We start from the raw sequence: 13,785 nt of genomic DNA on the forward strand, positions 1-13,785 counted from the left end.
TTCATCAACAAATTTTCTGAGCTCTTAAGATGTGTTCTCATCCCTCTACATCATATATGTTTTCAGTTTCCTCCAAACCCTCCACCTTGATTCGTTTTCAAACTACCCACTTGGTCCTTTCCAAATGCTAGCAGCCTCCTTTTAGTTTATGTAGGTAACTGAGCAAGTGTGCACCAAAGAACTTATGCATAAAGATATTACATCAAGACATGATGAGCAGTAACTACTTATAAATGTGTCATCACCACATATGTGTAATATAGAGAAGGTACAACAAGAAAAAAAGCAGAAGGGGAAAGAAACAACAAGAATGAAACAATACAATTTGAATTATTAAAAGAGACATTGCCGGGTATGGACAACTGGCTACAGAAGGCAGCACTTTTTTTCTGTAACAGACCAGATAGTAAATATTTTAGGTTTTGCAGACTAAGAGGCAAACTGAAGGATATTATATAGATACTTGTTTAACAAGAAGGAAAACAAATTTTCACAGATTTCTTATTGATGCAATTTAAAATATGGTAACAGTAACAATTTAAGTACTTTTTTGTAATACAGATCAACTAATGAGAAGAATGGAATTCTTGTTTGGGGAATAACATTTTTCTTAATTAAGTTTCCACATTAGTGTTTCCTATCATCAAAACAACTGAAAATGTTCATCTGTTAATACGATCTAATGTGAGATTTTATGTATTTCATCTTTGAAATGCATATAGTAACTGTGAAATGCTGGCATCAAGTCATATGATTTTAAATTCAGCATTTTAATTGCCAGGAAGACATTATAGAATTCTATTAGATTCTCCTCATGGTATCTGCCTTTTTAACATGTTATTGGGTTATTTCCAACTAAAAGATTGGTGAAAGTGCCTCAATCGCACAGTTAAATGCATTTTGAAATATATAATTCTCCTTTGGAGATTTTTGGAAATCTAAAAAAAAAAAAAAAAGTGCTCCTGGAACTACAGGTTTTTAGGCTTGGGAACTAGGTCTGCTGCAAATCTGTGTGAGAATGGAGATCTCGTATCCTGTTTCCATTTGGCTAAAGGTTATTAGTTCAATCTTCCAGTGAATTCTCTTGAGTGTTTTAAACAAGAATGTAATGTGCAATTCGCTCTTTTTCATTCTAGTATTTACATATTGTGCCTCCTATTTCCTCACACTCTAATACTGCAATAATAGTGAGAGCATGTTCTCTTATTCTTGAACTTAAAAAGCATGTGTCTAATGTTTAAAAATAAAATCTGTTTCTTGTAAGTTTCTGAGAGAAAATATTTATCAAGTTAGGTGATTTTTCTCCTATTCCTAGTTTTCAATAAGGACTTTATAACAAGTGTAGGTGTTGAATTTTATAGACTGCTTTCAGCATCTGAGAGATTACATATAGTCTATCTCTTTCAACCTGTTGCGGTGAATTACTCTGAAAGATTTGTCTAGTGCTGAATTATCCTTACAGTCCTAGTATGAGCTCTTCTTGAGCTTAACTCCTATTACACTGCTGGACTCAAAACACTAAGAAATTTAATTAGGATTTTGACATCTATATACATATGTAAGACTGGCCTATATATTTTTTTTCTTGTGCAAGCTTTACCTGATTTTGGGGTCGAGATTATACTAACCTTATTACACGAGATGAAAATCTTCCCACATTTTTCTATGATCTGAAATAAGATGGAAATTAATCATTGAAAGCTGTAAGGACTTGCTTAACCTTAGTGCCTTTTCAGTAGAAGAGAATCCCTGAGGAGCATTTCAATTTTTTAACTGGTTCATGTCAGGCTTTTACTTTCTCATGGATAAATTTTGATAATTTGTATTTTCCTTAAAATTGTCTTTTTATATAAGTTTTTAAATCATTTTAAAATATACTTTCATATCTGCAATTATTATTCTTTATTCCTAATGGTATTTATGCTTTGCTTTTTTCTTCAACATATTTGTCAAATATTTGTTCTTTAATGGTCTTTGTAATGAACTAGTTTCTGACCTGTTAGCTCATTTTTTTCTGTTTTGCCAATATCTTGTTCATTATTCCTTTGCTTATACTATCTTTGTTAGCTTAACTAATCTTCATAAAGTTTCCAGTGTTAAAAATACATTTCACTTACATTTATTTTTAATCATTCTTTTCTAATAAATGCATTTAAGTTTCTACTCCTCACAGTCTAAAAGCTGCTTTAACTGAAGTCCAAATTTCATAAAATTCACTTCCCTGCCAGGTGCGGTGGCTCACACCTGTAATCCCAGCATTCTGGGAAGTTGAGGAGGGTAGATCACGTGAGATTAGGAGTTTGCAACCAGCCTGGGCAACACAGTGAAACGCCGTCTCCACTAAAATACCAAAAGTTAGCCGGGCATAGTGGTGTGTGCCTGTAATCCCAGCTACTGGGGAGGTTGAGGCAGGAGAACTGCTTGAACCCGGGAGGTGGAGGTTGCAGTGAGCCAAGATTGTGCCATTGCACTACAGCCTGGGTGACAGAGTGAGACCCCTTTTTTTTAAAAAAAAAAAGGAAAAAAAATTCACTTTTCATCTATACTTGATATTAGCCAAAAGGCCAAGAAGCAATCACTTCTCATCTAGACACTGAATGAATCAAACTGTCTTCTTTGTTGACTTCTACCATTTGGTGATACATTTATGCGGTCAGCACTTCACAATTTAGTCTTTTAAAACACGTAAAATAAATGCCTACACATTTTCTAAGCATTAAACCTTAGGCTTAACAAAGCTAAAGGAATTATTCAAGGGCCACTCAAAAATAAGTGGAAGAGGAAGTGCAAATTAAAAGTCTTTGTGTAGAGAAAATATGGAAGAAAAATGTACATATGTACTTTCCAAAGAAATGACATAAAATTTCAGTAGGTTTGCCAATTAACCCCTCTATGGGGAAAAGACACAAGAGAGCAGGAGCAGCCTAAGACCCAGGCTTTGTGAGGAAAAGAAGAGATATGTACCATGTTTGTGTTTAGGGTTGATCAATGGCTGTTTTCCAACTGTAACCCCTGTTGTACTAGGAGCTAGGGTTACTGCTATAAAATCTGTCAAATGTGTGCAGTGGTGAGAAATGGAGAACTGTATGTTATTTTAAATTAGTTAAATGAGCCGGGTGTGGTGGCTCACGTCTTTAATTCCCAACACTTTGGGAGGCCAAGGTGGGCGGGTCACTTGAGGTCAGAAGTTTGAGAACAGCCTGGCCAACATGGCAAGACACCATCTCTACTAAAAGTAAAAAATTAGCCAGGTGTGGTGGCACGTGCCTGTAATTCCAGCTACTCGGGAGGCTGAGGCACAAGAATCATTTAAACCTGGGAGGAGGAGGTTGCAGTGAGCAAAGATTGTGCCACTGCACTCCAGCCTGGGCAACAAAGCGAGACCCTGTTTCAAATAATAAACAAACAAACAAGTTAAATGAACGGACACATACAGCAATAAAAACAGAGCAGTGTTCCCTGTGGATAGAAAGAATGAATGGCAATACTTCTCATAGCCTATTTATTCAAATTGATGGGAGACTTACCGAGTCAAGTCCACAAATCTTAGGTATATATCTTGAACCTTTACATACATACCCATACAATCACCATACAGATCATTCCCAGGGCTTAGGAAGGTTCCCTTGAGCAATATCCCACTTAGTGTGCCCCTGCTAAAGGTAACCGCCATTCTCACCTCTATCACTATGGATTCCTTCTTCCTGTTTTCTAACTTCTATACATGGATATTTATAAATGGACTGTACATTTTTGTATCTGACTTCTCATTAAATTATCATTCTGTGAGATTCATTCATATTGTTATATCTTAGTAATATTTTAAATTAATGTTTAAATAAAATTTAAAAATTGCTGTGTAATATTACACTGTATGACTTATTTACTCATTCTACTAGTGATGAACATTTAGACTGTTCCCCAAAAGTTTCTGGCATATATAAATAAAACTGCAATGAACATTCCTGTACACATATTCTGATGGACATAGGCATTCATTTTTATCTAGAATATACTCAAAAGTGGAAGTGCCGTATCAGAGGTTGTATGTGTTTAGCGCTAGCAGGTGCTACCAAACATATTTCTTGAGTTCTTGTACAAACTTGTGCTTCCGCCAGTAATTTAAGAGTTCCAATTCCTTCAAATAAAAACGAAGTATTGCCAGTTCTTTTCATTTCAGCTACTCTGGTGGGTATGTACTAACTTATTTTCATCTTAATTTGCATTTAATCACTAATTATGTTGCACAGTCTTTTAGATGTTAATTGCTCAGTTTGAGATCTAGTTTTATAAAGCATCTGCTTAACTCTTTGCGTATCACGTAGTTTCAGCTGAAGCCGTAGTTTTCTGTCGATGGTGTTAAGTGAGCACTTACTGTGTTTAGACAGATTGGCTTTTCTTTTGGAATCACAGGCATTATGTATTCTGCATGGTCTCAGTAAGATATTTGTATACTCGTCACCTTCTCACTCTTTTGGGGGTGTGGAACAAAAGTTTCATAGCTATGCTTTTTGTATCTTATTTAAGAAATAACTGCCTACTCCAGGCCCATGGAAACAGTCTCCTATGACTCCTAGATGTTTAATTGTAATTTGGTTTTATGATGTGAGCTAGGCATTCAGGTTCATTTATTTTCCATAGAGAAAAGCAACTGACTCTTTTTTCCCCACGGAATTTTCCCCCATTGAATTCCATTGGCATCTTTGTAGTAAATCAAGACACTGTATATGTGAGAGCCAGTTTCAATGTGTTTATCTTTGAGCCAATAAAATGCTGTCCTAATTACTGCATCATTATAGTAAGTATTGGTATCTGCCAGTGTAAATCCTCCAGCTTTGCTGTTTTTCTTCATCATTGCCTTGGCCATTCATCAATTTCCATCAGAAACATTGGCTAGGATTTTCTCTGAGACTGCACTGAATTTACCATTCAATCAACAGAGAACTGACATCTTGCCAATAGAGTTTTGCAATCCATGAAAAAATGACATATCCATCCATTTAAGTCTGCTTTATTTCTCTTGGAAATGTTTCATATTTTCAGTGTATTGAAATGAAATTTTCTGTGTAGAGGTATTAAACATCTTTCAGATATTTCAGGATTTATTCCAAGGAATTTCTTTATATAAATTGTTTTAAAATTTTGTTTTCTATTTGCTTTTTGCTAAGTATATAGTTATCTTTGGTACTTCTATATTAACCTTGTAGTCAGCAATCTGGATAAATCATTTATAGTTTCTAATAGTTCATACATTCTTCTGGAGTTTCTATGTACACCATGTCATCTACAAAAATGATAGTTTTTAAAAATATTTTATTTTTCTAGTCTTAATACATAGCTAGCTAGAATCTCCAGTGCAATGCTGAATGGCAATGACAACAGAACATTGTTACCCTCTCATTCAGTGGGAAAACACTATTTTATCATTAATTATGATAGCTGCCATCTCATTTTTGTAGACTTCTAACAAATTAAGAAAGTTCCTTTTTATTTATAGTTTCCTGAGCGATACTAACATGCATCATATAATTTTTCTTTTTTCTGTAAAGATAGTGAATTACATTCCTTGATTTTCAAGGATAAAACAAAACTTAACCTGCTTGATCATGATGTGATGGTTCTTTAAGGATACCAGTGGATTCGGTTTGCTAATATTTTGTTTAGGATTTTTGCAAATATAAGAAACACTGGACTGTATTTTTTCTGTCTTTTACAGATGTTGACTCCTTTTTTCTTCTTTATATACTCTTTGGATTCTATTTGCTTTTCTTTTTCTAGCATCTTGAAAAGGAAGCCTAGAGATTACTGACTATCAGCTATTCTTTTGTAGTATAGGCACTTAAAACAATAAGTTTCCCTCTTAAGCACTGTTGCATTGCATCCCATAGTGTTTGATATTTGTATTTTCATTATCATTCAGCTAAATCAGAAAAATTTCTAATAATTAGAAAACTTTCTAATTTTTGTGATTCATTTTATCCACCATTAGATAAAAATATGTTGCTTAATTTCCAAATATTTGAAGATATTCTGTTTATCTGCTCTTTAATTTTAGCTTAAGCCCACAGTGTTTAAAGAACATATACTGATTTCAATATTTTAATATTTATTTCAACTTCTTTCATGGCCTAGCCCAGGAGTTGGCAAACACAACCACAGGCCAACTCCAGTGTCATGGGAGCCTAAATGGCTGGTATTTTTGCAATGGTTGTATGTAGTGACACATATTAATTAAATCCAAGTGCTGAAGTATGTTGTATCTATATCCTTACCTATTTTTCAATTCTTACTTTATTAGTTACTAAAAGCTTTGTTCAAAATCTCCCATTATTTCGCCTTTTGTCTCTTTTTGTTCTCTCTGCACGTGTGTGTGTACACCTGTTTTTAGGTACATAAGAATTTAGGAATATTATTATACTTTTTTTTCTGTTGAACTGACCCATTCATCATAAGTGTCTGTATTTCTTCTGATAGTCCTTGCCTTAAAGAATAGTCATTTTGCCCTACCAGGCTTTTTTTTTGTTTTTTTTTTTTGGTCAGTCTATGCATAGTATGAGTTGCCATCCTACTAATTTTAACCTTTTTTGTGTTCTTACATCTAAAGTTTACCTCATATGTAAACAGCATGTAGCTACACTTCACTTAATACAGTCTGCCAATATTTAGTTCCTAAATGGAAAATTCAGGTATTCACATTTAATGTGAATTAAACTGCCATTTTGCTGTTTCTTTTCCAGTTGTCCCATTCATTCTCTGCTGCTCTATTCTTCCCGCTCATTTTCTTTCGGATTAATCAAGTATTACTTTGCTGTTCCACTGTAGCTTTCTAATTTTACCTTCTTTCATTGTCCTGTTGGCGGTTACCCAAGAGAGTAGAATATACAAATCTGATTTAGCCGTCTGCTTTAAATGAGTACTTTTACTACCTCCAAAAAAGTGTACAAACCATACAACAATTTAACTGTATTTATCCGTTCTGGCTTTGTTCTATTGCCATATTGTTCACTTTTATGTATGTTACAAATACTACAAGACATTATTATTGTTACTTGAAACAGTCAATATTGTCTTATGTTGTTACACCTTCTAGCACTCTTTACTCTGTCCATTAGTTCCATGCTTCCAAAATATGGATAATTTTCCTTTAGCCTGAAGACTTCCCCTCAGTATATCATGAAATGCAATTCTGATGGCAATGAAATCATTTAGCTTGATTTATTTCTTTGGTTTAAAGTACCTTGATTTTGTCTTCATTTGTGAAAAATGGTAAAGAATTCCAGCTAGGTTTTTTTTTTCTTTCAGCACTTTAAAGACATTATTCCCTTATCTTCTAGCTTTAATAATTTTGTTTAAAAGCCACCTGTCAGTCTTGCTATGATTCCTTTGAAGGAAGTATGTCCTGTCTTCTCTAACTGCATTTAAATTCTCTTTATCTTTGATTTTCAGGAACTTGACTGTACTTGGATGGGTTTTGTGTATATGTTTGTGTATGCACTTGTGTCCAACTTGTGTCCACCCTGTTGGGCTTTGTGAACTTTTTGATTCAGTAATTTAAAGTTTCTCATCAGATTTGGAAAATTCCCAATTACTTTTTTCTTTAAATATTTCTCTTGCCCTTCCCCTCTCTCTTCTTCCAGGATTCCAATTTCATTGTTGTTGGAAGTTCTGTCTGTGTCTCACATAACTCTCATGCTCTCTTTTATTCTTTTTCTGTGATTCAGTTTGGATATTTTCTGCTGACTTGCTTCTGAGTTTTCTCATTCAGACTTCTGATGTGTCCCATCTGGTTTGTAACAAATCTAATTAATTCTCAACTTCAGATATTGTATTTTGAATTTCCAGAATATCCATTTGGTTCTTTTTTTTTTTTTTTAACAGAAAACTGTCTATTGAATGTTTTATATTTTCATACATTCATTTACTTCTTTTAACATACATACTAGTCATTTTAAATTCCACTAATAACTTATTGGCCAAAAGTAGTCACATGGCTCCACCTAACCACAAGTGGACCAGGAAGTGCAATCCTGTCTTGTCCGGGGAAGGTATAGAGATATACATACTTGAAGAACAGCACTAATGACTACCACACTTGGCTAAGGTCACATAAATAAGTGTTAGAGGTCAGGTGCAGTGGCTTATGCCTGTAATCCCAGCACTTTGGGAGGCTGATGCAGGCAGATCATGTGAAGACAGCAGTTGGAAATCAGCCTGGTCAACATAGTGAAACTCGTCTCTACCAAAAATACAAAAAAAATTACCAGGCGTGATGGTGCATGTCTATAATCCCAGCTACTTGAGAAGCTGAGGCACGAGAATTGCTCTCAAACCCAGGAGGCAAAGGTTGCAGTGAGCCGAGATCATGACACTGCACTCCAGCCTGGGTGACAGAGCGAGACTCTGTCTCAGAAAAAAAAAGTCAGAGCTTGGATCTAAATACAGGTATTTTTGATTCCAAACATCTTTGAACTTTTATTACGTATTTTTTACTACAACAAAACCTCTTTTGGAGCTATTGTGAAACTAAACGTTTTTATAAAATTTTATATTAACCTTTGAATAATGAATATATTGAATGGGTTCTATATAAGTTCTCATATGAATTAACTGAAATAGTCTATTAAAAAACATATTTAAATTAGGTCTAATACATACACAGAAAAGCTAAAAATATAAGTATATAATTCAATGAACTATTGCGAAGTGAACACACTTGTGTAACCATCCTCTGAGTCAAGAAACAGAACATCACCATGACCCCACAGATCCCTCTCATACTTCCTTACAATCACTACTTCCTTTTCATCCACCCAAGGTAACCACTGTCCTTACTTCTAACATAATATAGTAATTTTGTCTGTTTGGACTCACGGATAAATAGGATCAGACAGTAAAAACGCTTGAGTCTGACTTCTTTCACGTAACATTATGTTTGTGAGATCTGTCCACACTGTAGTTTGTAACTGTAGTTGGTTTATTTTCTTTCTGTAGAGTATGCTAAGAAGACACAATCATATATTCATTCCTTCTGCTCTTACTGCACATTTGGGTTGTTTGAACTTTTGGGGTATCTCTAACAATGATATACAATCTTGTACCTACTTGCACATTTTTCCTGGACACATATGCATATACCTCTTTGAAACGATTAGCCAAGGATAAGCTCAACATCTGTAGCTACTACCGAATAATTTTCAGGGGTATAATTTGCAGTCCCATCAGCAGCATATGAATATTGCAGTTTTCATTTTTCTACATCTTCTCCAACATCTAAATATAGATGAAGTTATTTCCAATGAAAATTTGGTGTTGGAATTGGGTAGTGCAGTGAATGCCAAATATATAGTGAATTTGAAAGGCTTAGTTTAAAAAAAGTAAAATCTCAATTATATTTTAAGATTGAAGGCATGTTGAAATAATATTTTGGATGCACAGGGTTAAAAATTGCTAAAATAAATTTCATCTGCTTTTTTCCCCTCCTTTTTAATGTAGCTACAAGAAAATTTCGAATTATGTGTGGCTTACACAATAGTTCTATTGGATAGTGCAGCTCTAACACCATCAATACCTAAATTAGTAGAAAACTCAAAAATATGCCTCTTAAAGTATGGATATGTTGGTTGCAAAAACCAGAATACTTGTTACATAAGCTGAGTTAAGTGTGCTATTCCAGCAGAGAATATCTCAATTAGATACAGACATTGAACACTTGCTCAATTACTAGATCATTTTTTTTTTTTTTTGTAAGACAAAGCTGAATGCTAGTCAGTTTGTAATCTGTGCCTCCTAAAAGAGAAAACCTTAACCTTAACTTTAAACTACCATGCGTATTGCCTGTAGCATGCTGGAAGATTCTTTTAGTAACGAGATTCAACAAGTCTTCTTGGCTAGTGCTTTAAATCACATATACCCTATGTTATAAAACCAGTGAAACCAGAAAGCAAACCGTTCTCCTCACACTGCCCAAAACACCTGCTAACAGAGCGCATACTCATATACCAAAGCCAAAACGATGACAGAAGTTTGTTCTTTTTAGTTTAACGGAGTTAACAGGTGGTGGTTGGGTGAAGGCAGGAGAATGTCTGTTGCTGGCCTTAGGCCTAAGATAAATAAGGGAATGAGTGAATGAATAATTAAAAACGACACACACTAGTCAGTGTAACTATCTAGTAAGTTAAATACGCCATGACATCTAATGATGGCCTTGGAGACAGAGAGCAGGCTGGAGCCTGAGCATGTGACGTGATGACAGCCGAGTGGAAGGGGTTCCGTCCTGGCTATACTAGCTGAAACCCAAAGCAAATCCTGCCCCAGCACAAGGCACCCCGTTCTGCGCCTCCAGTGTGTCAGTCAGCTACGTGCATTTTCCTTCAGGATGGGCAAAAATACTTCGTCATCCTCCCACTCCCCAACAGCACAGAAGGGGCCGAAAGGCAATTACAGGCCCTTACGGAGCTGCTCCAGGGGCCGCGAGAAAGTTATCAACATCCTGGAAAAGACAAACCCAGTGGGGTGCACGTGGCCTCTGACAGCGACCACCATCGCTGCACGGTGTGGCCGCCCCATCTTTCACTTTCCCATCGTTAGGAAGCAAAGCGACCCCTAAGCTTGGACAAAGCGCGCGAAAGCCCAAAGCCTGTCGCCTCCACCGGTCAGCTCCCCGCTCCGCTGCTGGACCCGACAGGTGTCGGGTAGGCGGGCCCGCCCCATAGCCTACTCACCCAGCTCCAGGGCCTGGTCGCACCTGAGCAGCGCGGCCTCGGGCTGCTGCTGGCGCTGCAGGCTCCGCGCCAGGCCCGCCAGCCTGCGCACCCTGCACTCGGCCGGGAAGCACCTCTCCAGCAGGCCGCACAGCACCACGTTCACGCGCCGCGCCTGAGGCCGCGCGGGCCCCGGCTCCACGCAGCGCTTGCAAACCGTGAGCCCGCAGGGCAACGTCACTGGCCTGTACAGCAGCCGCCGGCAGCGCGGGCAGCCGAGTAGGTCGCGGGGCGTGCGGGGCGCCGGGGCCGGCCCTCCCTCCGCAGGCGCCTCCGGCTCGCAGCCCGGGTTCTCAGCGGACGGCGGCCGCTCGCGCAGGTCTACGGCGCGCACCAGGCCGCCCGCCAGCTCCTCTAGTTCCTCCGGCCGCAGCGCCCCGAGCCGCGCGGCGCCACGGAAGGCGCCCAGGGCCTCGGGGAGGCGGCCGGCGCGGGCCAGCGCGTCCCCCAGCCTCAGGCACAGGCCGCGGTCCGGTTGCGCCAGCCCGGCCAGCAAGGAGCGGAAGAGCTCGGCTGCCATCTCGTACTCGCCCGCGCTGAAGGCCTCGTCGCCCTCCTCCCAGCGCTGGGCGATCGGCTCCGCGCGGTCGCAGCCGGGGCACTGGGGCGGCGGCGGCGGCGGGACGGGCTCGGGGCTCATCACCGCGGGGCTTCGACGACGCGAGTCCGGAGCGAAGGCGCGGAGCAGGGAGGATGCGCTGCTGCTGCCGCTGCCGCTGCTGCAAACTGGCCGGCGGGAGCGCGGTCTCAGCCTTCGCCAGCAGCCACGCGCGTCTGGGGGCGGCGCGCTGCCAGCCGCTGAAGTCGTGGGCGGGGGCGGGCGCCCGGCTCGGGCAGCGTCCTCAGCGCGGCGTGGGCGGCCGGCTCCGCAGGGTCGCAAGCGCTCGGGGGCGGGAGCCTCACAGCCCCGTGGGCTGAGGTAACCTAGGTCGCTGCGGGAACACGGTGACCTCGCTCCAGCTCTGAGTCTCCTCCGATGCTTTCCCCCTCTCCTGGGGGCCCTTGCGCGATTGCACGCGCGTCCTCCGCCTCCCTGCGGAGGTGCGTGGGCCCTGTGAGCAGGTGGCTTTGGCTTTGGCTGCTCGCGCGCGCGCACCGCGGCACCTGCGCTTTCCCGGAGGCCTGGTCTCTCCCACAACCTGTGGCTCTGCTTAAGCGAGAACCCAGGAAAAGTCACCAAAGAATCACGCGTCTCTAGCTTCGACTTAGGAAATTGTCCTAAATGACTGGGGAGGCTGAAGTGGGCACCCAGAGACCCCCGCCCTCAGCGAGCTTCTCTTAACGAAACTCTAGGCTGAGGCATTTTAGAACTCATTTTAACAGAAGAACGTGGAGGGCCAAGACAACCAGATGTCGGGAGGAGGAGGGATTTGAGAAATGGACAATTGTATTGTGCCCTTGATTAGAAAGCAGAAATCGAATTAGAAATAGAATTCTAATTAAAAGAATTGGAATAGAAATAGAAAGTGTGCCTTAACATGGAGTACTGCAGACAGCAGTTGCTGGAGAGAGGGAGTTAAACGCTCCGTTGGTGTACAAGCAAGGACTAAATTAAAATCCTCTGTGCGCATTAACCAGGTTCAGAATTTCTCCTCTGTAGCCTGTTCCCTTCTTCCTGTCGCAGTATGTTTTATCCTATATTTGAGTACATTAAAATGCATTACGATATTCTGGAATTCATACTACTCTCCATATTTCAAGAAGAGTTTTAAAAAAAAGATTGGAGAGGATTTTCTACATCTAAAACTACTGGCTAAAGAAAATATAAAATACCTCGACCGCATCTGGCTTTGGGAAAGGAGAAATGCATCAGTAAGTGAGAGAATATTTTAGACCAGTTCCTAAAAGGGAAAACGAGGCAACTTTTGGTCAGCCTTCTAGTTCTACAATAAACAAATGCAGAGTACCCACCTCCCTTTCCGTGAAGGATTTCCCCCAGCTGTCTCCTTAATTTAATTGATAACAGTCTACTGTTCGGGTCTCTTTTTCATTACTGAATTATTTCAAATTCTCTTTTTCAATCACTGTTTGGATTTTATCTGATTTCTTTGTTAAATAACAATTCACTTATATTTGAAGGTGATCTATCCAGCAAATTCACAACTAACAATCAGGAAGCAATAAGGAAAGAGCTTCAGAGCACAGATCATACAGTAAAGATTATGGAACCTTATGATCTCAGATCCTATTTGTTCTTATTTTAGACAAATTTCTAGCAAGAGAACAGAAAGAAGCTTGCTGGAAATATGCCTGCTGAGAGGAAGAAGTGTTTAAAGCAAAAATATTAATGTGTTGTGAGGTTTATAACATGTAGAAGTAAAATGTATCACATAACTAGCACAAAGGCAGGCAGAAGAGAAATGGCAGGATACTGTTGTAAGGTTCTAATGCTATATGTCAAATGGCATAATGTCACCTTCAGAAAGACTGTAATGAACTAAGGATGTGTACTCTAAACCCTAAAGCAACCTCCTAAATAACACAAAGAGCTATCGTTTAAAAGCCTATAGAGATTAAATGAAATTGTTAAAAAAAAACAAACAAAAAAACAAAAACTATTAATCCAAAAGAAGGCATAAAAAGGAAGGAAACAATTAGATAAAACAAATAGAGAACAAATAGCAAGATGGCAGATTTAAACCCAACTATATTGGTTAATGTTCATTAATTATTAATTATCAAAATACCTTAATTAAAAGGCAAACATTGTAAAAAGGAAGACTCAGATATATGCTGCCTACAAGAAAAACATTTAAATATGAAAATACAAATAAGGTAAAGGTAAAAGGATGGAAAAAGATGTTCTAGTTAATGCTAACTAAAATAAATCTGGAGTGACTATATTGATATCTGACAAAGTAGATTACATAGCTAAGAACATTGCTAGGAGAAAGGATGGCCATTTCATAATGATAAAGTGTCAGTTCATCAAGAGGACATAATAGTACTAACCATATGTGTTCCCAATAACAGAGCTTTAAAATATTTTAAGCAAAAACTGAAGAACTGTAAGGTGAAATAGATA

General features: G+C 39.1%; 1 protein-coding gene across 1 annotated transcript in view; it reads right to left on the minus strand.

The window, feature by feature from the left end:
* LONRF2 (LON peptidase N-terminal domain and ring finger 2) overlaps nucleotides 1-11,545 on the minus strand; it is a 47,611-nt gene extending 36,066 nt beyond the window's left edge. Inside the window, exon 1 of the mRNA XM_032255457.1 lies at nucleotides 10,722-11,545. Coding sequence (XP_032111348.1) covers nucleotides 10,722-11,400 — 679 coding nt within the window. The 5' untranslated portion in view covers nucleotides 11,401-11,545. The remainder of the gene's footprint in view (nucleotides 1-10,721) is intronic.
* Nucleotides 11,546-13,785: the final 2,240 nt, after the last annotated feature.

The sequence above is a fragment of the Sapajus apella genome, unplaced genomic scaffold, assembly GCF_009761245.1.
Source record: "Sapajus apella isolate SASKATOON/1434 unplaced genomic scaffold, GSC_monkey_1.0 scaffold89, whole genome shotgun sequence".
In the NCBI taxonomy this organism is placed as follows: domain Eukaryota; kingdom Metazoa; phylum Chordata; class Mammalia; order Primates; family Cebidae; genus Sapajus; species Sapajus apella.